The sequence below is a fragment of the Triturus cristatus genome, chromosome 2_2 (assembly GCF_964204655.1).
Source record: "Triturus cristatus chromosome 2_2, aTriCri1.1, whole genome shotgun sequence".
In the NCBI taxonomy this organism is placed as follows: domain Eukaryota; kingdom Metazoa; phylum Chordata; class Amphibia; order Caudata; family Salamandridae; genus Triturus; species Triturus cristatus.
In genome coordinates, this window is record NC_140582.1 from 462,806,567 (window position 1) to 462,833,384 (window position 26,818).

The 26,818-nt window shown below is 48.1% G+C and overlaps 1 protein-coding gene across 12 annotated transcripts in view; it reads right to left on the reverse strand.

The window, feature by feature from the left end:
• BLTP1 (bridge-like lipid transfer protein family member 1) overlaps positions 1 to 26,818 on the reverse strand; it is a 1,988,102-nt gene that overhangs the window by 1,322,629 nt on the left and 638,655 nt on the right. For all 12 annotated transcript variants that reach the window (XM_085641559.1, XM_085641555.1, XM_085641564.1 and 9 more), the window contains one exon: positions 16,498 to 16,618. In XM_085641559.1, the coding sequence (XP_085497685.1) occupies positions 16,498 to 16,618 (121 nt within the window). The remainder of the gene's footprint in view (positions 1 to 16,497; positions 16,619 to 26,818) is intronic.

The window sequence follows — 26,818 nt, forward strand, 5'->3', positions numbered from 1 at the left end:
AAAGAATCTCAGAATCGGAGACCACATCCTCCGGCGTACAAATTAACCCTCGTCCAGAAAGAGATATTGTTTAGTATCTGCACACCAAGAAGAGAGCAGTGTAAAGCCGGAGAACCACCCCAGGTAGTGGGACACAAAACGGGACCCTATTGCCGATGATGCAGGAAAAGCAAGGAAGTGCACCTAAGTGAACTGAAAGACACCCTGCAGCGTAGACAAAGGGCAATCCCGAGCGCAGCCCTGAAAAGCTCCCTGATCCATGGAGATATAGGACCAGACTTTGCAGCAGCGAAGAGAGGCGGAGATGTAGGAAGAAGAGTACCCATGGTAACCTGCATTTACACACATATATAAGTATAGCAAGGAAGGTAAATAAGCCATGAAAACCTCCCAAGGAGGAGAATGACGCATATAAGCAAGACAACCTATGACGTATTGAATATTGCGGCAAGTCACAACATTGAACACCGTACAACGGCAAGATAAGTGCATCAGGGGACGCATAGAGCACAAAGGATCTCTGGGCCCACATAACATAAAGCATAGCTATATAATAGCATACAAGTACCCCACTTGGATTATGGACACAACAAACAACGGGGAACACCTCTTAGGGCAAACCACAGTCAGAGGCCAGACATGACAACCAGTGGAACACTGCCACAGTAGGCTTATTGCCAGCTCAAATGCATAAGCCATCGAAAGGATGCTAAATGAAAGGGTAGCCACCCCAGAACATGCAAAAAGAAGACAATAAAACCCCATCAAAGGGTAGATTAACAAGTCGCTCCCGGATATTCTCCGGGACGACGCTTACCGGCAACCTAGCATAGCGCCTCAAGGCAACCGAACCAGCCATAGCTCGGCCTAAGGAATCAGCAGTATCCAAGGCCGAGCGGATCGTGAATTCAGCAAGGTCACAGCCATCCCGGAGAAGATGAAGGAGGTCAACACGAGCGCCTTCAGAGGTGGCCGAAAAAAGAGACTCTGCAGAGTCCCACCATGCAGAGGTAGCCCGAGCCAAGACACACACTATATTCAGTGAACGAAGGGCAGCACTAGTGGAGGCGAAGATGTTACGACCCCATGACTCAAGCCATCTGGACACCCTAGAGGGAAGAAGCATTAACCGAGGCAAGGAAGGGAAGGCAGCTTGCAAACCAAACCCCTGCATGTCTGGGTGAACAAATAAGGAAACTGGATCATGTGGAGCAGGCCGGTGCAAGAACAGAACGAGCCACCGGATCACCGGAAGCTGGCCGAGCCTAGGTGCCCAAAAGGGCGTCATAAAGAGAAGCTTCCAAGGGCAGAAGCGGCTCCACATTCCCGACCCATGGTGAAGGACATCAAGCAGAGGGTCCACAAGCAAGGGGACCGAAGGGGGCTGCATGTTTGGAACACGAGTCGATAAGGAGACCACTCTAAGAAACGCCGCAACGGCCTCGGCAAGCCCTCCGAGGAGGGGACCGCAACTCATCTGTAGGTGAGGGCTGTAAACTAAGTCTTCCAATACACTGAGGGTGCGACCAATGCCCAAAGGAAGGAAGCCCCATTGACGAATGGGGTCCTGATGGGGCTCCTGAGGAGGCAGGACACCTGCCGGGTCCACAAATTCTAAGGGTGGCACAGGCAAGGATAGATCCGGTGTAGCCAGAAGTGAAGGTTACGCAAACTCTCCTCAGAAGCTTCCGGAGAAGAGTGAACAACCCAGCGCCAATGCAGCGCCAAAACGGCGTTGGTCGGCGCCTACCCTGTCTCGTCTGGCACCGACTCGGCTTCATCCAGCGCAGAGTCGGCTCCATCCAGCGCAGATTCCTAGTCCACCACGACATGCTCCGCTTCCGAAGAAGGGGATGGCGCTGAAGCCGGGGAGGCAAGCCTCCGGCGCCGCACTGGCGCTGACTCAGCCTCAACCACAACAGGCTCCGACTACAAAGTAAGAAGCGGAGTTGGAGCCGGGGAGTTGAGTGTACAGCACCGGAATGGCTCCGGCCCCAGCTTCGGACAGGCGGCCGCCTGTCCGGAAGGCCGAGGTGTGCTCGCCACAGGGAGCCTCACTGGACTATGCGGCATGGCAGGGGTGCTATGGGTCATAGAGGGGGACCCAGCCAGGCCACACCCTGACGACACCACATCTCCTCCGGCCCTGGGGGCAAGGGCTTATTTGGCACCGGGGGTGAACCCACCGGCGAGTCCGTCGGGGACCCCGTAAGTAGCGGAGGCCCTGAGGACCCCCTAGGGACAGGAGCGGACCCAAGGGAGGCCAGCAGAGCCGCGGCATAGGCCTCCATTTGGGTCCGAGTCGCCCCTGCGCCCGGATAGGGCGGATAGGTGATGGGCGACTCCCGGGGGCGCATGTCCGGAGGGCTCCAGGAACTAGTGCCCCCGACAACAGATGGAAAGGAGGTTGAGGACCTCGGCGACATGCGCCGCGACTTACCCATAAGGGGTGAACAACATCTGCGGGCCCCAGAGGGCGACCGACGCCACAACTGGAAACCAGAGGGGCCTGCCGGCGATGAGGAGGCTGGAGGATGAGCTTCATCCGGCGCTCCGGCTGGGACTTCGGCTTGAGGTGTTGGCAGGCGTCGCAATCCGTTGAGTCGTGGTGTTCGCCCGAACACCACATACAGGTAAGATGTGGGTCCGTCGAACAGGAGGTACACGTTTTAAAGTCCGAAGGCATCGCACACTGTTCTAGAAGTTAAAAGGGGCCTAAAAACAAGCCAGAGGAACCGCTTACTCCGGATCCGCGTTGCACGCGGAAAAGGAGGAAACTTACATCAGCGCACCTGGAGGGACTTATATGACCTTGCTGACGTCACGTACGTGGACGACGTCAGGGCAGGGTCGTGTGGGGCCGTCCCCCGGCGTGCAGAGGTGCTGCTGCAAATAATTTTCCGGATCCAGTCTGACGCCTGGGGATATTCTAAGTTAAGGAATCTGTCGCTAGATGTGGTGCGATGGGGTAATGTGTGCTGTAGGGGGAGAGGCAGTGAGGTTCGACCTGAGTGGGGAGGGGGCATGTAGGAACGCTGGCTGATCAGATGTACAGGTGTAGGGGGAGGTTGGGGCCGAGTTTGTAGTGGGGAGGCTGGGCATAGCGAGATCGGTGGTGCGGGTAGTGTTTGGAATGTGTGGTAGGGGGAATGGATGCGGGATGGGACAGCTAGAGGAGAGGGGATGCTCGTATGCAGAGTGATAGGCATAGAGGAATTGCAAGTGGAGTTTTGGGAGGAGTAGGCCATCAGGAGATGTATGTCATACAGTCGGGGGTCAAATGGGGCGGGGGCAGGTGTATGTACACAATGGGAGCTAGAGGGAGGAGGTCAAGTTGGGGGAGGGGTCACGTGGTTGGCCGGGCTGAGTGCAGGGAGAGTGGTCTGCTGGGGGGGGGGGGGGAGGGGGGGGGGCGGTGTCTAACAACCTTCTCCTTGATGTGCAGAAAGATGTTCTCCAGTAAATTCAGGTTCTGGTCTGTGGCTTGCATGAGGATGATTCCACTATGATATGCGGTGATTGTTGTTGCCGCCTTCCAGAACGTGAATGGAATGATGGATAGTAGTAGCCCATGTGGTATTTTCTTAGTGGATGCAATCGAGAATAAGGCAAGAAAGGCTTTCCGCCATTGGGCCCTTCTCTTGGTATAGAAGATGATGTCATTGGTTAGATGTCCTATATAGTTTGAGAAATAGGTGTCAGAAATTGGAATATCTGGGTGAGATTTTAATAGACTATGTTTGAAACTTTTTGCCGCTTTTTTTGTAAGGTTAGGGGGGTATTTAATGGAGTAAGTGTGCAGGCCTTTTAACTCCATGTCTTTGTTGCAATTGAGCTAAGGGGTCAGAGAATGGAAAGAGGTAGAGTCATTTGTGAAGGACTTTTTTTTGGGGTGGGGTGGTCAGAGAGTATGAGAGGTAGACAGAATTGTTGCATTGAAGAGGAACTAAAGTCGGGGTGTGAGGATCAGAAGTATGATAGATAGAGGGAATTGATGCTTGAGGAGGGGCTTAGATAGAGGGGAACTAGTTGGGAGTTTATGTAAGTGTCAGAGTAGGGGTCGAGTTTGTATAGTATTCAGAATAAATCCTACTGAATTTGTGGTTGTCAGAAAAATATGGCCAAATCTACCTCTGTGAGTTGGTAGTTTAGGTGATCTAAGGGAGAGTATAGGGTTATGCTATAGTAAGATATACCTAATAGAAAAGTCGTTCCAAGATGGCTGCATGTTTGACCAGTAGTGATTTGGCTCAAATGTGTAGTCCTATCGCTCTTTCCATAGTTAAGGTCCCCTCTCTCTTACCATAGGTTATAGTTGTTGGTCCTTTGTTTCTTTTTAGTACTGTGTAGAGCGAAGTAGTACTATGTCTTTGATCATGGCTTGGTGTGAAGAAGGAACAGCCCTCTCGATGTAGTTAGTTAAGTCTGCCATTTTGAGGGGAGGAGTAGCTGCTATTTACACTGTGTGATCAAAATAGTGCTTTACCATGATTAACGGGTCCTCGATGCAGTTAATAATCCTGTGTTGGGCTGAGCAGGAGAAAATGAACTAAAAAACAAGGCAAAAATAAGGGAAAATGTCCAGATTAACAAATAAAAACAATAAGAGATCTGTGGGGCCGGTTCCTTGCAACACGTATCGCTTTATGTTTTTTGAAATGCCCTGCAGATTAGAGCTCAGCGACCTTTTGACTAAGCAGGCACGATTAACAATAAAACCGAAAACAAAAAGGAATCTGTGTGGTTGGTTCCTTGCATTACGCATCCATTTATGTAGGTTGAAATGCCATACGGACTAGTGCCCCGCGACCTATTAAATAAGCAGGCACGATGTGACCCAAATACACTTAGTGCTGCCGCCTGCCCCGATCAGGATAAAGGAAGCAGGCGCCAGGGGAAAAAAGTCCTGATTAGCAGCGGACTGAGCACACCGCTCCGACAGTCTCGAGCGGTGATTGCGGCAAGAGAAAGGGAAAAATACCTGCAATACTCTGGGAAACCCGAGCGCCCGTTGCGTAGAGAGAATTGAGGGGGGGGGGAAGAGTTGGAGTGCTCGGGCCTGCACTGCACGCTCCTTCCAACATGTGTACATGTGTGCTACCCACGGGACACCCGCTATCCTTCTTCGCAGCGGCAGCTTCCCTGCAAGGACGGGACGCCGCCGCAACCCCAGACAATGCAGTGCTGCCTCCAGTGCTGCCTCCAGCGAAGCGCCCTCCTCCTGGGACGTCCTCATGCAAACCGGGTGCAGGTGACCTGCCAATTCCCTGCGGGACTGCCTCCAGTCACAGCAACGGCGCCAACCAGGGGACCCCAACCAGCCAGCAGCGATGTGGGCGAGCTCGGTCGAATGGAGGGTCGCCCCCAACGAAGTCCTGCTCCTGAAGCGGAGGACTCCCGTTGATCGACTCAGGTACTTACCTTCGGTAACGATGTATATGGTAGAGCCGATTCTAGCCGCAGATTCCTTAATGTAGAATTATCCCCAGGCGTGAGACTGGACCCGGAAATCTTTCTTTGCCCCAGCATCTCTGCGCGCCTGGTGGCGGTGCCACGCAACTCCGCCCTGACGTCGACCATCAGCGAGGTCACATATGCCCTACCCCGGCGCGCTGACATCAGTTTTCTTCTGAGAACTTTTCCACGCCTCTGTAGAGAGTATGGGAACAGTGTGCAAAAAATCTGTAAAACAGAAAAGAGAGAAACGAAAGGCGAGGAACAGCACCAGTTGGAAAAGTGCCAAACACTAAAGTACAAAAAGCCATAGCAGTTAAAGACATAGCAGTGAAAGAGCAGAGCACCGCTCTGAGTAACACCCTTGCAAGCTAAGGCGGCATCCTCCCTGGAGGTAGAAAGCAAGTGAAAAACGCCATAGCAGAAGAGAGGAAGGAGCGAGAGAGGAAGGAGCGAGAGAGGAAGGAGAGAGAGAGGAAGGAGAGAGAGAGAGAGGAAGGAGAGAGAGAGAGAGAGAGGAAGGAGAGAGAGAGAGAGGAAGGAGAGAGAGAGAGAGAGGAAGGAGAGAGAGAGAGAGAGGAAGGAGAGAGAGAGAGAGGAAGGAGAGAGAGAGAGAGAGAGAGAGAGAGAGAGAGAGAGAGAGAGAGAGAGAGAGAGAGAGAGAAAGGGGCGAGAGAGAGAGAAAGGAGTGAGAGAAAGGGGAGAGAGAGAAAGGGGAGAGAGAGAAAGGGGAGAGAGAGAGAGAGAGAGAGAGAAAGGAGAGAAAGGAGAGAGAGAGAGAGAGAGAGAGAGAGAAAGGAGAGAGAGAGAGGGAGAGAAAGGAGAGAGAGAGAGGGAGAGAAATGAGAGAGAGAGAGAGAGAAATGAGAGAGAGAGAGAGAAATGAGAGAGAGAGAGAGAGAGAAAGGAGAGAGAGAGAGAGAGAGAGAGAGAGAGAGAGAGAGAGAGAGAGAGAGAGAGAGAGAGAGAGAGAGAGAGAGAGAGAGAGAGAGAAAGGGGAGAGAGAAAGGAGAGAGAGAGAGAGAGAGAGAGAGAGAGAGAGAGAGAGAGAGAGAGCGAGAGAGCGAGAGAGAGAGAGAGCGAGAGAAAGAGAGCGAGAGAGAGAGAGAGCGAGAGAGCGAGCGAGAGAGCGAGAGAGAAAGCGAGAGAGAGACTGCAATCACAATCCACAACAGTGAAGGGCAACAAGCCCGGAACAGAGGAGTAACAGCAATTCACCCCCAGACAACACCCTCAAAGAGGGCCGTATCCCCTGAAAGGAGCGAAAAGGCCGAGGTACAGGCAAAAAACAACGTAGAGGACTGCAAAGGAATCAGAAACCCAAAGCAAGTAAAAGGGAGGAGAGTAAAACTAGGCCCCTACACTGGAGAAAAAACCAGGGTGGAAGGATGCAGAAGCACACATGAACCAACCGAACATGTATGTATGTATGTAGGCACAGGTGCGCAAAGCCCCAGCAGAACAAGAGGCAGGGGCACAAGGGAACACACTAAGGGCCACAGCGGTGGACCAGAACGAGCAGGCATGCGCAGCCGGCAACTGACAATACCATGGAGCAGTGCACCCAGAACAAGCCAGGCGCAAGCCGAGGGCAGAGGCCATCGAAATTCAGAACAATCCCCAAAGGAGGATCGTGCTATAGACACACACCGACCCACGAAGAGAAGTGGGACCAGCCAGAAGAAAAGAGACACAGAGGACGGACCCAAGCCGTCAACTAGAACACAAGAAAGCCAGGAAAAACCTAGCCCCCTGGAACACCAAACAGAGGACCAGGCCGAAAACAGCAGACAGGAAGGCAGAAACGCCACAACACGACACCGTAGACAGCATGCCAGACTGGTCAAACGATGTAGCGAACACTGAAAATGACAGAACCTGGAGCAGCGCAAGCTGCGCCCGGACAAGACAAAAGAGACCGCACCAGCGGTATACAATGATGCCAAGAAAGGCAGGGAACCCGAAAAAGGGCGACCATACCTTCCCAGCGCAGGACAGAGCTATGCAATAGCTACAAGTACCACACATAGGGTATGATACGTCCCAAGAAAACATGGGAACACCTCTTAGGGAAAAGTCCCGCAGCAGAGGACAAGAACATAAAGGACCTGCAGATAGAACTACAGACGGCTTGCCAATCAGCCAAACAAAAAACATACAGAACGCCCAACCTGAGGACACATACGGGTGTACCAACAACCAAAGAACCACAAAAGCCAAAGGGGCTGTACCAGTTAGCGGGGTGGAGTCGCATGGTACCGCCCCCCGGCGCGCAGAGATGCTGGGGCAAATAAAGTTTTCCCGGTCCAGTCTCACGCCTGGGGATAATTCTACGTTAAGGAATCTGCGGCTAGTAGTCTCTATCAGATGTTTGGATCCACGTGTCTGTAGCGATGTAGTTCCTATGTTCCGGTGCCAGAAGCAGCAGGTCTGTCGAGGGCTAAACAGGGATATTTTGACAATTTCGATCCCCAGCCTACGGAGCTACATTCTTGAGCTCCCCACTGGTCGCCATCTTGCATCTTATATCAATAACAAGTTATTTCTGTTTCGGGTCCATGTTGGAAGGCGGGAAGTCGAAACGAGGCTCCTTGGAAGGAGGAGGACCTGTTTTGACCTTTTGTGCCTGATTTTCCGGTGCCAAGGATTTCGATGCCCAAATTTTCTGATCCTAAGATTTACGTTTTGGTGCCGAGGGAATAGTCACGAGCACATGTTTGGATTTCGGTGCAAAACTTTTGGTTCGGTGCCCGAATGGGGCCCACTCGGTCCCGAGCCAGAAGGCTTTGGTGTATGTTTCGTTGCCGAGCCCGAAGGCGGGGCGTTCAAATCATGTTCTCGGTGCCGACCTTGGCCCGAAGTCAGAGGTGGGACAGGAGCTTTTTTCTTGGGGATCGTTTGGGGTAGGGGAGTATCAGTACTCACGGTATGCTGACACTGCGGAACATCTTCTTCGATGTCGGAATCGGCTTGGAAACGGAGTTGTGTATCTTGTGCATCGAAGACCTTGTGATTGGAATCTTCAACGAAGAGATCCCTAGCGGAACCGCTATGTTGCAGGTGCATTTCGTGACGTCGAGCCAGACAGTCACGGAGCGTCTTCTTGGATGGAAAAGATAGGCACGCGTCGCAGTCCTATTTGTCGTGTTTCGGGGACAGACACAAGTTGCACACTTCGTGCAAGTCGGTGCGTTGAAATTAGGCACGGCACCCAGGACAGAATTGTAATGGAGTCCGTTCCATCCACTGCGAGCTGACCCGACGCGGGTAGGCCCAACGGCCTTCCACGAAGTTTCCGATCGAAGATTTCTGAGTCGAAACGATACGCGGAGAATGGAAACGCGATTGAATAACAATACCGTCAAGGGTAGTGGATTGCGCACCGAGGGGAATCAGAGAAACTGTGTCGAACCAGGGCTCTGCAATTCACCTCCGAAACTGATGGTGGAAAAAAACTAGCTAACAATGGAGTTGATTCTCATGCGCACTATCACCGAAAGGAGGAATCACCTATCTTGTGATTGGAAAGACTTCTTAGAAGAAAAACAACTTGCAAACATCTGGACCCAACACTAGATGGCAGGAGTATGCAAAGCATGTGATCTACAGCTCACATGCCTCAAACATACTTGTTATTTGTCTGCAGGTCAAATCACAGCCACACTGCAGAGGTGATTTGTCTATCTAACCCACTAACATTTAATGAGTGGTTAGTAGCAGAAAAACATGAATTCATGCAGACTAAAACACGGGTTTTAATCTACATGTTGAAATATAGAACTTGCACTGCTGTACAATAATGTATGTTCATTTACAAATATGCATATTTAGAAAATGCATATTGTAAGTGCAGATTTAGTATAGGGCATGGCAATAAAGATGAGTGCATGTATGTGAGATAGACAGAGATGAACAAGTTATGTACCTTTTGTTAAGTTCTTACTTGCAGATACTCTAACTGCAGATTCCTCACTTTTTGAATATTCCCCCAGGTGTCAGACTGGATCCGGAAAATAGAAGTATCGGCTCTTCCAGTCGACTTTTGCGGTGGTTAACGAGCTGACAGTAATGCAGCCATAAAAACCGGGGGTAAAGTATTCAATCGAACCCCGATGGGTACAGTGGAGGCAGGTATAAATGCCCTCCGCCTCTGCATGCCCTCCCGCAACTTACAAACACATATCCAGTGAGGTGATCGACACCCTTGCCCTGACGAATTTGCCAGAACAAAGTTAAGTGGCAATGAAACATGTTGGCCTCCTTTACAAAGGTTTACAACATTGAGTGTTTTTAGTTTGAGTAGGCTCACCGGTTTGAATAAAGAGGGTGACTATAACGGGAGTCTAGAACTCAATTTTAAATCTTGCTTCGAACATCTGTTCTTTGCAATACACGGGTTTCTTTTTGTTCTTTCTTTTTTCTCTGATGGGAACAGGAAAACAGTACCCTCTTGGGGTCTGTTCCCTTTCTCTCCTCACTGGTCGTTAACTCTTGTTTCATGTGAGTGGGCATCCGATGATGAGAAAACGTGGGCATACTAGCGAGAAACGGCTGGCAGCCTCCCTGGTGGTGCGTACGTGAGGGGCCCACTCACTTTTTCACTTTTTACTTTTCACTTTCACTTCTTTGTAAGTACTTGTGACTTCTATTTGTGAAGGTGTTGGTTAATGGAGGGTTGTTGATGTTTTGAAAATTGAGGGTAGCAGGACCACAATTCTCTGGATATAATACCAGTAGCAGAAGACATATAAATAGTCTCTCGAAGTTGTGTGGGTCCTTAGCATTAGTAAAAATCAGATCCCTCTTTAGTGCCGAGCCTTGTTTGATTTATTGATTAGCGAGAGGATCAGTGCCACCGCAACTGTCTTCCTTGCAGGAAGGGGGATGAAGTAAAAAAAAAAAAAAAAAAAAAAAAAAAATGTTGTGACTTGATAAGGTCAAGGTCAGGCAAGTCCCTGCTACTGTCAACGCATGTGGTCAGAAGGAGAGTGAGGTATCCAATTGCACTACCAGGTTTTATGCTACTTTAACAGTAGCAGGAGGTGCTGTTCATCCTCCGGCCACCATGCACTTGGCTAGAAGGGATTGTCCTTTCCTATCAGGAGGACCTCGGTTTTGTCTGTATTACACCTGAGATGGTTGTCCTTCATCCACTGGATGACCTCAGATAGACAAAGTTTGAAATTGAGTTCTGCGTTGGTAGAGTCTTTGTCCAGGGATAGGATCAATTGTGTATCGTCTGCGTAGGACGTTACTTCAATATCAAAAGAAGATATCAATGAGATGAGAGGGGCCATATATATGTTGAATAGCAGCGGGCTGAGGGAAGAACCCTGTGGCACTCCTGATGTAATGGGACGTTCAGCAGAGAAGAACAGGTGCTGAAATGTAAAGGCGAAGGCCGACCACCTGGGATCTATCCACAAGGGAAGATTATATCCAAGTCAGTGCCTCTCCGATCATGGTGACAGTTAGGTCAGGTAATTTTTACAGTGATCAGAAATCCTGGGTGAAGTATCTGTTGAAAACAGCAACAATTTCTGTCCGGGGAGGTGGAAAGGTTGCTTATAACTCTGATAAGGATTCCCCTGGAAGAGAAATAGGATTAAAGGTGAGAAACGTATTCTTCTCTTCCAGGGGATCCTCATCAATAATCATAGGCACTGAATAGAACAGCAAGCCCACCTCACGAAGCGGACATGAAATAACCGCTCCAACAACTACCCAAAAAGATTCCTCAACGAAGCCTGTCCTACTTGAGTAGCTGCTTTAGAATCTGAATCTAGGCAATAATGCCCAGTGAAAGTATTAACAAATTTCCATATAGCGCCTTTGCCTATTTCTGAAATTGGCACTTTTCTTAAGAGGTACAGCTTTAGCCTTTCTTTTTGTAGAATGTGCCTTAAGTCTACTAGGTAAGGATTTCCTTGCTTGTTGATATCAGAGACGTATACAGGAAACTATCCACCTAGATATAGTCTGTTTTGATGATGCCAAACGTGTTCTCACTGGGCCATTATTAATGAAGAGGTGATCTGACATCCTAATGTCTCATCTAGGTAGAAATTCAGAACTCTTTTCTCAACAAGAGTGTGTAAAGTTCTTTCAGTAGATGGACTAGGGAAACAAGTCGGTAATGAAATATTTTGAGTAATGTAGAAGTCTTAAACTACCTTCAGAAGGAAGCTGGGTTGAGTTCTCTGACTTGCAATAACCACTCTATTGTTATGAGAAACGGTATGGCTCTTCAGAGCATAATGCCTGAATTTCATAAACTCTGCGTGCTGTGATGGCTACAAAACAAAAGCCACTTTCAGGAAAGATGCTGCAAAGAGGCTTTATGAATAGGTATAAATGGGGGACCAACTAATTTAAAAAAGACAACATTGACTTCCCACGGATGAGAGGGTTATCTAATTGGAGGAACACTTTCATAAGCCCTTCTAGGAAGTCTTTGATCTCTTAACAATAATCAAGACCCATTTGTCCTAGGTTATTAAGCGCCACTCTATAAGATGATTGGTGAGATTTTCCCCCACCTGAGCGGGTAACAGAGAAGGGGGAAGGGAAGACTCATTGCTTTGCCAGAGGTTTTCCTGCAAATGCACGCTGGAGTTCAGATCCCCTTTCTCTAGAGGGTTTACGAGGATGGTAGTGTTGTCACGACTGCTGTTGGTGTTGCTGTTAAGGCCAGTGAGGGGCTTGAACCCTCTGAGGGAAAACAGTCTATCGTAAGGTCTGTATCTCCTACAAAACTCCTTTCTCTTTTCCAAACAAACAGCCCTTGAGTGTGTCCATTTCAGTCTTCATTTTGAACAGTTCTTGGTCTGCATTAGTACCAAAAGGGTATTACCTGAAAAAGGAACATTTTTGATTAATTGTTGAACCTCCGGCTTAAAGCTGGTGAGTCACAGCCAAGTTGAGTTTGGAGAACAGATGCCATGAAAATAAGCGTGCACGGCTTGGTCTGACGCATAAGCTGCTGCACTTAAAATATGATTAGATAACAGGCCACCTTCATTCAAGATTTTCTGAAAATCTTGCATGCCCTCCTTTGGTAGTTTCTCAGTCAATCAGCTCAGTGAATCCCAGAAGGACCTATCGCACTTCACAGCAAAGCAGAAGCACTTACTACTTTAATGGATGATGTAGATGTCTCACTATCCTTTTGGCAATAGAGTCTATCTGCTTGCTGCCTTTATCTGGCAGAACAGAAGAGGACAGTGCCCCAGTGTGGGACTTTCTTGCCGCAGCCACTGAGTCAGGACGAGGGTCCTCTCCCTAAAATATTGGGTCCTGATCAGGAGCTTTATACTTTTTAAGCAGCCTATATGGCGCATACCTTAGTGATGCTGCAGTCAGAAACAGCTGCATAGCCGGCTCCAGAAGACCCAGAACTAGAGGTAGTAGTGGTCTTGTAGCTGCTCTGTGATGCAGTCTCGAAGATCACAGACGATCAGGTGGTAGTAGTAGGGATGCCTTTATTCATTTTGGTTGCTCCACCAAAATGCCAGAGGTAGCTGAAGTAACATCACACACCCTTTGGAGCTAATGTCATCAGAGGAAGTGACATTAACTGAGATTGGACTCTGAATTTTCCCAGGAAGTGATGTCACTTGACCTTAACCTGGATGGCATCTAAATAAACAACTTTGTGATTAATTTAAAAACACAGTACAAATGTCTCTTTGGGATACACCAATATTAGGGTGCTGACATGATCTTTAAAAGTGCTGGGGTGTAATACAGTATTTGCTCTAAAGTGTTATAAGAAAAGAAAGTGAGCCAGAATTTCTCTTGGAGGAGGGCAGCGGAAGGAGGGTAATTTTTGAAAAATGGGGTCACACTTTTTAAAGAAACGTTTTCACAGAAATTTGCAAAAGAGCAATGATTCCAGAAAGGACACATGTTAAATATAAAAATTCCTTCATGGTGTGCCATGCCAATCAAACCTCACTCTACCCAGGCATTGACCCCCTGATTTCCAAAATGTGCTACAATTTCCCTGTGTGCCAAAAATAGCCTCCATTGTGCTGGAGCTAGAATTTTGTGCTGGGCCACAAATGATGGATGGAATGCTGAATGAATCAAACATTCACCCCCAGTCAAGAGATCTGGGTTAAATCCATTGTTCTGTTGCTCACTACGCCACCCCAGTTTGGACCCAGCCATATACAAATCAGTCTTGACCCTGTTCCTCATGGGAAGAGTCCAGCCCGAACTACCAAGCCTGGTACTCCCTTGACTGGATACAAGCATCCTGGGACCGGTTTCGGGGTAACAACTCCCCATCATACAGCTTGGCCCGATGTGGAGGTAAGTCTTTTTCTTACCTAGCCCCCTATCATTGTAATAAGCTGCGCCTCCATATCCGAACCTGCCCTGGCTTCCAGAACTTCGACAAGTTGCTAAAAATATGGCTGTTCTGAATTTCACTCTGCTTTGGCCTACAGTGCGAGTGCGGAGTTGTTCCTTCGGGAGTGAGAAAGGTGCTATACCAAGTATATAAATATATTTTATGACATCAATTGCATACAATATTCCAGCCCCAGATTTCTTTTATTAATGCCAGCTATACATCTTGGGTAAACCTTATGCCAATGTGCATTTCTATCAAGTTAGGGCCAGCATTTTGTCATGGTTGTCTTCTCCTACATGCCAAGAATCACCTACAATGTGCTAGCGCCATCATTTTGCATAGAGTGTTCCATATGACAGAAGTATCATCAGTATGCCAACGCTAACATTTTTCTGTGGGTGCCCCATACCAAAAATTACCTCAGTATGCCAGTGTCGAGCAAGAGTTATCCTATATGTTAAGTGTTACCTCTAATATGCCAGTGCCAGTATTTTGACAAAGGTCCCAGTCATGTTAAGAAAAGCCTGAAGTATGTCAGCACCAGTATTCTTCCAAGGGGACCTCTATAATCTAAGAATTACCTTTGGTATGCCCGAGCCTAAGTCAGATTTGCAATTACAACACCACAATCTCTCTCACTTACATTCAGTCATTAACACTCATTCTCAGCTATTCACTCACACTCAGTCATCCTCTCTCAGTTACACTCACTCATTTATTTTCACCCATTCACACACACTCTCATCCTACCCTGATTCACTCACTCGGACTTGCACTCACTCTTACTCCCTCATTCTCACTCACTCTGACTCACTTACTGTCACTCAATCTCATTTATACTCACTTGACACAGGTCGTTGACTTACTTTCACTCCATCAAGATGCTCACACACAAACAAATGCTTACAAATAAACCCTCCCTCACTCACACAAACATACTCTCCCCCACAAGCATGCACACAACATACCTCTAAAAACATTTGTTACTTATCCCAGCTGCCAGCTAAACTCCAATTCCAGCTCATGATGGTCCATTTTTTGATTACACTCATAGTGAATATTATACAATTATTCACTGTTAATGTAAAAAAAAAAATCCCATAAAAAGCAGGGTGGAGCCGCTACCGTAGTCTTGGCACTGATTTTGCCACATCTGAGGCCAGGGTCGTAAAGGCAGTGCCAGGTGTCGAGCCAGGGGTCACATCTGTGAACTGTAGATGATGTCCATGGATAAAAATTATGCAATGGGCATCAATAGTTTTCTCCTATTTTTTAATTTTTAAAATCATGGAAAATGTTTTGGTCTACTGAAGAGGGCACTCACCGGCAGGAACTCTCACTCATAAGAGGTGTCAAGTGCAGTAGCCAATTGAAAATCAGTTTCTCACAGAGATATGCCTATCTATATGTGTTTGAACAGAATACAACATTGATTCCGTAACAGAACCAACTTCAATTAAGTTGATATTCGTATTGATAAAGACCAATGCAGCTGTGAGCTGGAATAATATAGGACTTCCAAAGTAGCTTTTAAAGACAGTTGAGAAAGATGCTGGGATTAAGGTCAAAAGAAACTAATCAGCACCACAAGAGCTGAAACAAACATGATGCTCCTAAGAGTGTACAAAGACAGAAGTACTTTCTGTGCAGTAAAGGGTCCTCCAAGTGGACAACTTGCATGTGGGACAGGCTGTAAATCCTGAACAGAGGCTAGAGGAATGATTAGGTTTATAAGGGGAATAGCAAAGCTCCCCGGTCTGGAAGTGCCTCTCATTTGCAAGGGGACAGATTCATTCACTACAAGGAGGCCAATGAGACGTTCACCTTCCTTTCACAGATTTCCATCAGGTGCATGAGAACAGAGGCCACATGTAGTTGGCGGAGTTCTTTTTAAGGAAACCACAAGTAGGTGATTTTCTCTATGAAATAGTTCACAGCACATCAAAGCAAATTCAATAACACCTAATATCACCTTACAGGGCTTGCTGCTCTTGTGATTTATGCCTGAGATTCAGGAGCATTTACTATAGGCCAGTCTCTCCCACTTCCCTCCTGGGTAACCGTGCACAGAGATCAAATGACATCGATCCACTGGAAACTTCCTGCGACACCAGTCTCTGTCCACAAGGTGTGCCAATCAGACTGGCTGCAAAAATACCTACACAGCTTGCAGCCCAGAGATTTGGGAAAGTATAATTCTTCAAAAAGCAGAGGGAAAAAGATTACATTTGTTGAAAATGATCAGAGATAACTTGGCGGCCCAGGATCGGAAGTCTGTAGAGGTGCGAGAAAAAATAACTGGCATCACTGGTTCTCAAAATGATAAACATTGCCCTTCAATGTCACTCCCCTTAGAGGCACTCAACTCTTATGGTGAGCAAAACATGGATCCTGTCTGGCGTCTGGGAAGAGGTTCATATAAAGAATGTGCAGAAGTAATCTTCCATTAGATACTAAGTGTATAGTCCACAGTTTTCTGTCATTTCAGGGAGTTGTTATATTTGTTAAATCTTCACTGGACTCAAACCACACACTAGGTATCTATAACTTATAAACGGAAAGTGCATGACTGGAACATGCTGTTTGGTCCACAGGCAGTGGAAGAGCTGGGTAGAGGATATCAGTAGCGATACATAAATAGGCATGCAATTTAAACCTCACATTAGATTATAATTAAATCTTACATTTTCTGAAAATGTGGATTTGCTAATCTGCACAGCTTCACTGAGGACCTTGGTGTGCAAGTCATCTACAATTGCAGCTGGGTGGCGCGTGCTTGTAAAATGAATCATAGCTTCAATGTACCTATTAAAGAAAACAGACAAGCAAGTATTTAAATATTCCAAATATACCGACATACATCAGAAATCAAACTAGAAATTACAAATTGGCATTAGGGACAAAGATGCAATAACCTATACAAAAATGCACTAAAAGCCTACTACAAACAACTAAGACAAGCCAAGAGGCAATGATTGGAGGAAAACAGTAGCTCATCTAGAGAACTGTTTAAAATAGTTGAGAAATTAGATAATCCAACAGTGTTGAACCGAACAATCAAAGCTTCTGCATCCTTCAGTTAAGAATTGGCCACATTCTTTAAAAATAAATCACAACCATTTACTCGACTTTGGAGTTCAACCACCTACGGAGGAGGAACTATTTAAGGATGCTTAATTACACCCCAAAGCCACCTCTAATAGGGAGAGTTTGCAGAATTGACAGTTTGTGGGAAGCTGGCTCTGTATATACTATATCAAAAAGAGATATATTGTGCACAGAGTCCAATCATTCCCCAAAGGTATAGCAGAGGATAAAGTAGATAATACCTTACTCTCAATTTAGTGGTAGCTGGGCTGAGCAGTTAGGCTTATCAGAGGGTACTGTGAATGCATGTGTTGTACACACTCATTCAAGGCAGGAACACACACTAAATTACTAACTCCAGGCAAATGTTTACAAAAATATTACTTTAGTATTATAGGAACCAAGTGGAACTCAGTTACAGGTAAGCAGTTATTTCAGAAAAGAAATACTTTCAATATGCAGTTGGCAAATGTTTGTATAAGCATTCAAAATACTTTATAGGTGCATGTAATATTTGTCCATGCCAAAAGAGATACTTTGTAATATTCTCAGTATCAACATTTGCAATCCTATGGGAGGAAAGACAGGTAAGGATAAATTACTTACCTGTAATCCTAGTTCTCTTCCAGGGGTATCCTCATCAAAGTCATAAGCACTGAATATTTCCGCCAATGTGCAGGGGGACCCCGGAAATAATAAAAAATATATATGAAAGCACACACACACACACACACACATATATATATATATACATATATATATATATATATATATATATATATATATATACACATAATTTTTTCACACATCAATGCATCCCCTATAAAAAGAGGCAAAACAATGTAATAATAAACAACTGCTTTTGCAACCACAGAATATAGACAACAGGAGGGCAAGCATTACTTGAACTCTTTTTAATGAGTAGTCTCAAAACCAATCCGCAAAAGAGCAAGCATTGTTAGCCTATAGGATGCATTGAAAACCAATAACATAGGAAATGAAAGCAACTGCAAACACAAAAACTGGCACCGTGCCTTTAAGGCAGCCATGACCCCCAGCTTCCCATCATGCCTCAGGGGTGACAGTTAGGTCAGTTGTTCTTTGCTGAGACCCGAAGGTCAGGGAACAAAGATATAGCTTAAAGAAAGTCTCATTTGTCTGGGTAGGCGGGTGGGCTGCTTATTACTTTGATGAGGATACCCCTGGAAGAGAACTAGGCTTACAGGTAAGTAACTTGTCCTTCTCTTCCAGAGGATCCTCATCAATAGTCATAAGCACTAAATAGAATAGCAAGCCCATCATCCACCTGCGGGCAAACGAGACAAAATGATCAAATCATCAAAGGCTTTTCAGCATTGGAACACATTTCTCAAGGAGGCCTCGCCTACTTGAGTCTCTGCTCTGGTATCTGAGTCGAGACAATAGTGTTTCGTAAACGTTTCCAAATGGCTGCCTTGCAGATCTCAGCAATCGGTACATTGTTAAGAAAAGCCGATGAAGCTGCCTTTCCTCTAGTGGAATGAGCCTTGGGCCTAGTCCAAAGCGCTTCTGTGCTAACAAATAAGCCAGTTTGATACATGACACTATCCACCTGGAGATGTTTCGCTTGGAGGCTGGAAAACCTGTTCTGATTGACCCGTAATGAATGAACAGTTGATCAGATTTCCTAATTGCTTGAGACCTGTTCAAGTAGACTTTCAAAATCCTTTTCAGGTCTAAAGAATGAATGGACCTCTCAGCTGGTGTAGAGAGATTAGGAAAAAAGGTTGGCAGCGAGATGGATTGATTGACTTGGAAATTCGACACCACCTTCGGAAGGAAGGAGGGGTGGGTTCTCAGAACGACCCTATTGAGATGAAAGACAGTGTATGGTTTCATAGAACAGAGAGCTTGAATCTCGCTCACCCTGAGAGCTGAGGTGATTGCTACCAAAATGGCTACCTTCCAAGTAAGGTGTTGGAGGGTTGCTTTGTGGATATGTTCCATTGGAGGACCCATCAGTTTAGACAGGACCAGATTCAGCTCCGAGGGGGGCGAAAAAGGTCAGATAGGAGGGTAAACCTTCATTAACCCTTGCAAAAAATCCTTCACTACCTGCAACTGAAAGAATGAAGGCTGAGAAGGAGACCGCATGTATGCCGTAATGGCATCCAGGTGTACTTTTATAGAAGAGAATTTTAGACCTGCCTTAGCTAAGTGGAGAAGGTGAGGTAAAATCACTCCCTCTTGCCCCTTGGTTGGATGGCAACCATTTTGCACACACCACAAATAAAAACGCTTCCATTTACAAGCATAAGAGTGTCTTGTGAAGGTCTTCTCGCTTCTTTCGAGAAGATCATGCAGTCCTGAGGGAGTCCTAAATGACCATATTGGAGGACCTCAGAAGTCATGCTGCCAAGTTCAGTGAGGGAAGGTTGGAGTGATGAATGCTCCCGTTCATCTTGGACAGCAGGTCCGGTCTGCACGGCAATCTCTTGTGTGGCCATTCTGATAGGTGCAGAAGTTCTGGGTACCACCACTGCAGTGGCCAGTCCGGAGTGATCAGAATCATCCTCATCTCTGAATGGTACAGTTTGGTTACGACCTTCAGGATGAGAGAAGGGGAGAAAAAGCATATACAAAGCCGCCTCCTGACCAATTGATCAAAAGATAATTCCCTCTCGATCCTGGTTGGTAGAATCTTGAGGTGAAGTCGCAACTTTTTTGTTTGTGTCATCTGCGAAGAGATGGATGCTTGGACGACCCCATTCTCGGAAAATGTCTTCAACAACTTAGTCGTTTAGAACCCAGTCCCCACTGGTCCTCGAAGTGACAACTGAGAGCGTCTGCTTGTGAATTCTGCTCCCCCGGCAGGTGTATTGCTATAATTATCAGATTCCTTGCAAGGAGCAAATGCCAGAGAGCTTGAACCTCCAGAGACAGAGACCGCGATTGGGTGCCTCTCTGCTTGTTCAGATAGTATATGGTGGTCGTATTGTCCATTTGTTCTAGAATGGATCTGGTCTGAATAGATGGGAGGAAGGCTTTGAGGGCTAGATGCACCGCCTGTAGCTACAAAATGTTGATGTGATACAATTGTTCCGACCATCGACCTTGAGTCTGGAGGGACCCCACGTGTGCTCCCCTACCCCGGAGGGAAGCCATCTGTGATTAATGATTGAGAAGGAGGGGACTGATGGAATGGAACACCTACCAACAGATTCTCATATCGCATCCACCATGGAATTGATGCTCAGGCTGCTTTCGACAGATGTATCCTGTCGTCCCATCAAGCCGTTCATTGATCACACTTGTCCTCCAGATCCTGCTGTAAAAGACGCATCCTCAGCCTGACGTTGGAGACAAGAAAAATGCAGGATGCCATCGGCCTTAGGAGAGAGGCAACCTGATGGACTGAAGGGAAGTTGCTGTGCAGAATCTGTTTGCTTTTCAGAGTGGTAGATGACAGTCTCTTCTACAAAGGAAACACTTTTCCTACTGAGGAGTCTAATGTTGCACCCAGATAGTTGATTCTTTGCATGGGATGCTGAGTCGATTTCTCGAAGTTGACATGAAGGCCCAGTCATTGGCAAAGGGCTAGACATTGTTGGTAGTGTATCCTCATGCTCTAGGGAGAAGGGCCCTTCAGAAGCCAGTCGTCGAGGTAAGGGTAAACAAAGATTCTCTGGCGCCGCAGAGCAGCTGCTACTACTGCCATGCATTTTGTGAGCACTCGGGGAGCCGACTTCAACCCGAAAGGCAGGACTTAGAACTGATAATGGGTCGATCCCACCAGAAAATGCAGGAACATTCGGTGATGTGAAAGGCCTGGAATGTGAAATTATGCATCCTGCAGATCTAACGAACACATCCAGTCCCCTTGACGGGGATGGGGATATATTTGATGGAGGGCCAACATGTGAAACTTCTCCTTACGGATAGATTTGTTGAGGGTGGGAAGATCCAGGATAGGTTTGAAGTCTGATTTCCGACCTTTCTTCCTCACTAGGCAGTACCTTGAGTATAACCCTTGACCTTGTTGCAAAATAGGAACTTCTTTGATGGCTGATTTTCGTAGGAGAGTGGATCCTTCTGCTGCAGTACCTGCAGCTGGTAGCACGCAGTTTTTACTGGAGGGATAGTAAGAGGCCGATGTCGGAAACGTAGAGAGTACCCATTCTGCAACGTACTTAACACCCATTGGTCTTTTGTGCTGCTGCGCCACTCTTCCAGGTGGTTGGCTATACTACCCCTCCCCCCCACTGGAGTGGGAAATGGCGATGGGGGAAGTGAGCATTCATTGCTTTGAAGGGGTTTTGTTGAGGCAGCAGATTGACGAGGAGCCCCTCTTCCTCTGGGAGCGCGACGTCCCTGATCGTGGGATTTTGATTGGCTCTGCTGGTGTTGGTGACTCTGCCACTGAGGGGCTTGAACCATCCGATGGAAGGTCCGACGATCGTATGGCCTGTATCGGCACCTGAACTCATTTTTTCTCTCAAGCCCTACTGCCTTCAAGGTGTCTAACTCCGCCTTCATCCTTGACATTTCCTCATCTGTGTGAGTGCCAAACAAGGAGGATCCTGAAAAAGGGAGGTTTAGAATTCGTGATGGAGCTTCGGGTTTTTAGCACTTAGTCGAAGCCAGGAAGAATGTCTGGCACAGATCACGTGTGCATAGGAATGTGCAGAAAAGATCGTTTCATCAGCCGCAGCGCTGATAACTTGATTTGCCACCAAACTTCACCTCTTCAAAGTCCCTACGATCTTCTTTGGAAAGTTGTTCCGTAGACCTTTGCAGCGAATCCCACAAGGATCTAGAATAGCTCCCTAAGAGCGCCGAGGCACTGGAGACCTTCAGCATGGAGGCCGAAGTGTTGCAGACTTTTCGTCCCCACAAATCCTGTGCTCTGCTTTCTTCATCGGGTGGAACAGTTGATGAGGAGGCCACTGCATGTGTCTTTTTTGCAGCCGCAATTATCATAGTCGGGGGGTAGGTCAGATCTAAGAAACAATAAATACTCTTCCAAGGCCCTGTATTTCTTCAAGATCCTCGCTGGTGCGGTCTTGAGCATTGCCGGTGTAAGGAACATTTCCATAACAGGCTGTAGAAGCACTGGTACCAAGGGTAACACTGGTCTGGCTGCTGATCTTTGATGTAAAGTTTCAAAAATCATTAAGGATAAACTCTGAGTTGGAGGCAAAACAATGTTCAACTTTGTTGCACACCAGGCCAGAACGTCCTGGAAAGTACTGACATCATCGACCAGAGAGACCCTCGAAGGTGGACTGTCTGTAAGGGTCGGAGAATAGTCCCTTTTTGAAGATTGGGTAGAAGAAGGTGATCTCGTTCCCTCGAGCGAGTGGTAGGAGAGAGATCTACTTCTTGTACCAGCCAAGCCAGTGGACTGGAGTAGTCCTGTGGACCGCGTGCCTGCGCCGTTCCAAATTTCTGCCAGGGATGCAGAGGTAACATCCACCTAGGAGAGAGGTGCACAGATGTTAATGTTACTGTGATTTATAAAGCGCACGTATACCCGAAGGTGTCTTGGCGCTGCGGAGGGTGGACCTGCTTGGGCATCTAGTTCTGGAACAGCTAGGTTTTCAGTCACTTCCTAAAGTAGGCTCGCACTTCTGAGTTCACTCAAAGAGAGTTACAGAGTTTAGAGGTGCCGAAGCGAAAGCTGCGGCACCCCCAGAGTGATGTTCGGATTCTAGGCACTGACGTACGAGTTACTTACCTTCGGTAACGATGTATCTGGTAGGGACGATTCTAGCCACAGATTCCTTCACATAGAATGATCCCCAGGCGTGAGACTGGATGCGGAATCTTTTTTGCCACAGCATCCCTGCGCACCGGGGGCGGGGCGACATCATGAGACTCCGCCCAGGCGTCGTCCGCGCAAGTGACGTCAGCAAGGTCACACAAGACCCGCCCCGGTGCGCCTACGTCAGTTTTCTTCGGAGAAATTTTCCGCACCACAACATGAAACCACCAGATAAACAAGCATTTACAATGCAATGGTCTAGGCATTGTTAAAGTTAGAGCTATTGGCATTGCTCATGACATTATTTTTGTTTATGTTTGGACATTCCATTACAAGCCATCTTTGTCCAATAGAACCAGCTCTCTGCATCGAAGTGCCAGAGGCCTGAAAAAAGCCCCAAACTGCTGCGACTCTCCCATCGAGGAAAAAAGTGCCGGTCCGGGATACATTCAGCCACGCATCCCGGGAAAGCTCTGTAGGTCTGATGATGATGACTCCTATTTGTAAAGCGCAAGCATATTACCCCCTTGAGGGGTTCAAGGCCCTGGGGGCCGTTGAGGAGATTAAAAGTGAACGATTGCCGTGAGTCACACGATGCGGAGCAGATCTGCCGTCGCCGTTGGGATCGAACCGTGAGTGTCGAGCTCCAAGGTCAGCCGCTCTGGCCGCTGCGCCACACAAGCAACATTATGCTTTAATTTCTTTACTTCCTGTGGCCATTTTTTATGTAAATACGAAAGCGAAAAAGCGCGCCCATTCACTTGTTTCTCTGTCACTGCATCTGCAAAACACCCTGTGAAAGTCTTAACAGATCTTGAAATTTCGTGCCAGAGCCGGCAGTGCTCAGTGGTTCGCAGACTGCACTGTGAGTGGCCCAATTCTCACGGAAATCCTCGAAAACTGCAGAGTTTGATCAGGCGCATCAGATAAGCGGAGCACTTTCATCGATTCTGGGAGCGGATATTTTATGTTTCCAGTTGAATCAGACTGATTTGCTCACCGCTAGTGAAGATGTAATCATTATGCACTTTGTGTCACACAGTACAAACCTCACCTCTTCTGAACCGTCCCGGAGGGAAGGAAACCCGCACAGCAGGATGTATCGCTGTGCGACCCCAGCAGGCGGGGGTGTTGTCACCACTGCGAGCTCTATTGGAGGCAGGGGCCCTGCCGAAGGTCAGGCAGAACTCTTTCCCATCTGCGCTGTAGCACTTTGCATAACACCAGAGCTTAGACTGCCTAATGAGCCTGTCGAAGTGCTCCCTGCGGGGCTCGGGGGAGTCTCTTGGGGGGGGGAGCGGCTCTAAGGCGCCCTTACAGGTTGGGACATCCTCCGTAGTCTCCCCATGCAGCAGCTCTTTGTTGTCGGTTGATGGCGGCGCTCCCCCGGGGGGAGGGGGGGTGCTGCAGTGCTCGGTGTAACCTCGGGGCACTTGTATTCCAACAGCTCGTGTCCGGGCAGTAACTTAGTATGTTGAGAAGGGAGAGGAATGGAGCGTTGGGCTTCATGAGAAAAGTGGAGCGGGAAATAAATAAATAAATAAAGCGCGGTGCCTAAAGCGTGCGCCGCGCTTATTTAAACAAAGTAAAAAGTGGAGCGGGAAATAACGTTTTTCGTGTCCATGTTTGAACAGCTGATTTTACCGGTACTGCAAAGGCAGCCGCGTGTTTATTTTCGCATCGAGTGAAAGCGCGATGCGAAAGTAAACATGCAGCTGACTTTGCCAAAGCGGAATGCAAACAAAACAAGAAATGTAAATAAACAAAGATCGCTTACCTTAGAGGTTCGGAAATCGCTCTGTACATCCCAGCAAGAGACACGAATAAACACGAGAACATCCCTGAAAAAAAAAAAAAATACAAACACGCCCACCAGTGTAAAAGGGGCGGGGCTTGTTTCGACAGACAAAGCTCTTCTACAATGGCTGACCAGCATTTAAGAGGCCAGCCAATGGAGAAGAGGGGCGGGTTCAAGCCCCACTACTGAAAAACGTTAAATCTCTCAAGCGAGACTGTGCAAGCGCAGCCTTCGCTAGCCGAGACCTAAAAACTGTGGAAGCATGGGAACAGTGTGCGAAGAGCAGAAAAATGAAAAGAAACGGTGACTAACAACACCACCAGAATAGTGCCAACACCGCAGAACCCAAGGGCAGGGAAAGAAGAAGAAGAAGAACAAACAGAAACCTGCGCAGTCACTCTGCCAGCACATAGACAGCCTCCCATCCCTGTGCCCCGGAGGCAAAGAACATGTGTAAAAGTCATGGCACACGTAGTAAACCCGCCCCCCCCATCCTGAGCAAGGAATGGGACTAGTCTCAAGACAGACAGGGACAACAAATTCCAAGCCACCCCAACCTAGAGGGCAACCACCCACAAGGACAAGGGAAAGACATGGCCAGAGGACTCTCAATCAGAGGATAGCAATGGAAGGAAGGGAGGGGAGGGAGGACAGGGATAGAAAGCAATCCCCCCCCCAAACCTGAAGCAGCCAGAGCAGCAGGGCACCGGAGCACTGGAACCCCATCCTCCAAAGAACCAAAGGAGGAATGAACCGCCCCCAGACGGAGCCACCCATCAAGAACAAGGGAGGCACTCACAGGACACACAGCCCCCCACCGGGAGGCGAGAACCGGAGACCAACCCAAGGGTCCTCGCAGAAAAGGGGAGGAAGGGCGGGTCGTGAAGGAATCTGCGGCTAGAATCGTCTCTACTAGATACATGGTTACCAACAGTAAGTAACTCGTACATCTGATAGAGACTACTAGCCGCAGATTCCTTCACGTAGAATAGATACCCTAGCAATACCCACGGGGAAGGAGGGTCTGCGAAAGGACCCCATCAGCCAATGCAGAACAGAGGGCCCCACGGGGACCAGATCTGTGGACCAGGTAGAACCTCGCCCCTGCCAGGCCAAGGGAACTCCCACCAGCAGAACCCCACCGACCCCAAGGGGATGTAGGAGGGAAAGAAGGCTGAAGAGGCTCGTGCCCTCACAGCAGAGGAACCAAGGATAAGGACGGAGAGGCTGAAGTACCCCATTCCCCTACAAGGCAACATAGCTTCTGCCCAATGCCAAGGCAGGAAAGGCAGAAGAAGAAGAAGCCTAGAGGGCCCAAGGAAACGAGGGAAAAGAAGGCGAACCCACTCCAGATGGAGAGCAGCCTACCAGCCAGAACAGCGCCGGCAGTCAAAGCCGCCAGAAGCAAGAAGAACAGCCCGAGGCCCAAGGAAGGCCGAGTAGGCGACGCCTGGCAAGGGAGAACACAGGATCATCCCAGACCTCAGGACAGGAGCAGGGAGAGGAGGAGATGCCCGGGCACACCACTACGAGTGGCCATGCACACAACCTCAGGAAGGAAAAGCAGCCTACCTAAACGCCATGGAGAACAGGCCCCCGAAGGCGACCAGAACCCTCTAGCAGAGCGCAAGCTATATGACAGCTACCACTACCCCACATAGGGTACGTTGAGTCCCAAGCTATGGGAACCCTCTTTGGAAGAACTTTCGCAGCAGAGAAAAAAACAAAAGGGCCACGGGGAAAAAAACACCCCATGCTGAATGCTTGACAAGCAGCCCAAGCAACGCAGAATGTCCAATTTCAGGGCCAAGTCTGCGCAACAACTCCTGCAGAACCCACATACCATCAACACAGGGGGCCGACCAGCAGCCAACAAGGCCAAAGTTCCAAGGAAGGACGTAAACAACCAGAAAACACTCCACAGCCAGAACAACCGGCCTAAGAAGGCCCAGAAGCAACCCAACTCAGAAGTCACTCAGGAGGGGACGGAGGAGGAGGAGGATGGAGCCCTGCCAAGAGCCTTTGGATGGCGGAGTCGGCCGGGGCATGGAACAACAGACTGCCATCAAATGGAAGGTCGATGAGTCGCTCCCAAATATTCTCAGGGAATACTCTGTCCCAAAGCAAAGCATTGTGACGGAGAGCGACTGACGAAGCCATGGCCCAGCCCAGCACCTCTGAGATGTCCAGAGCGGAGCGGAGAATAAACGCCGCAAGCTCATGATGCCGTAAGTCAACTGGACCAGACTCCTGGGATGCCGCAGATCCCAGAGACTCAGACGAGTCCCACAAACAGAAGGAGGCCCTAGCCAGCACACACTAGGTGTTAAGGGCCCGCAGGGCCGCGCTGGTCGAGGCGAACATGCTACGCCCCCAA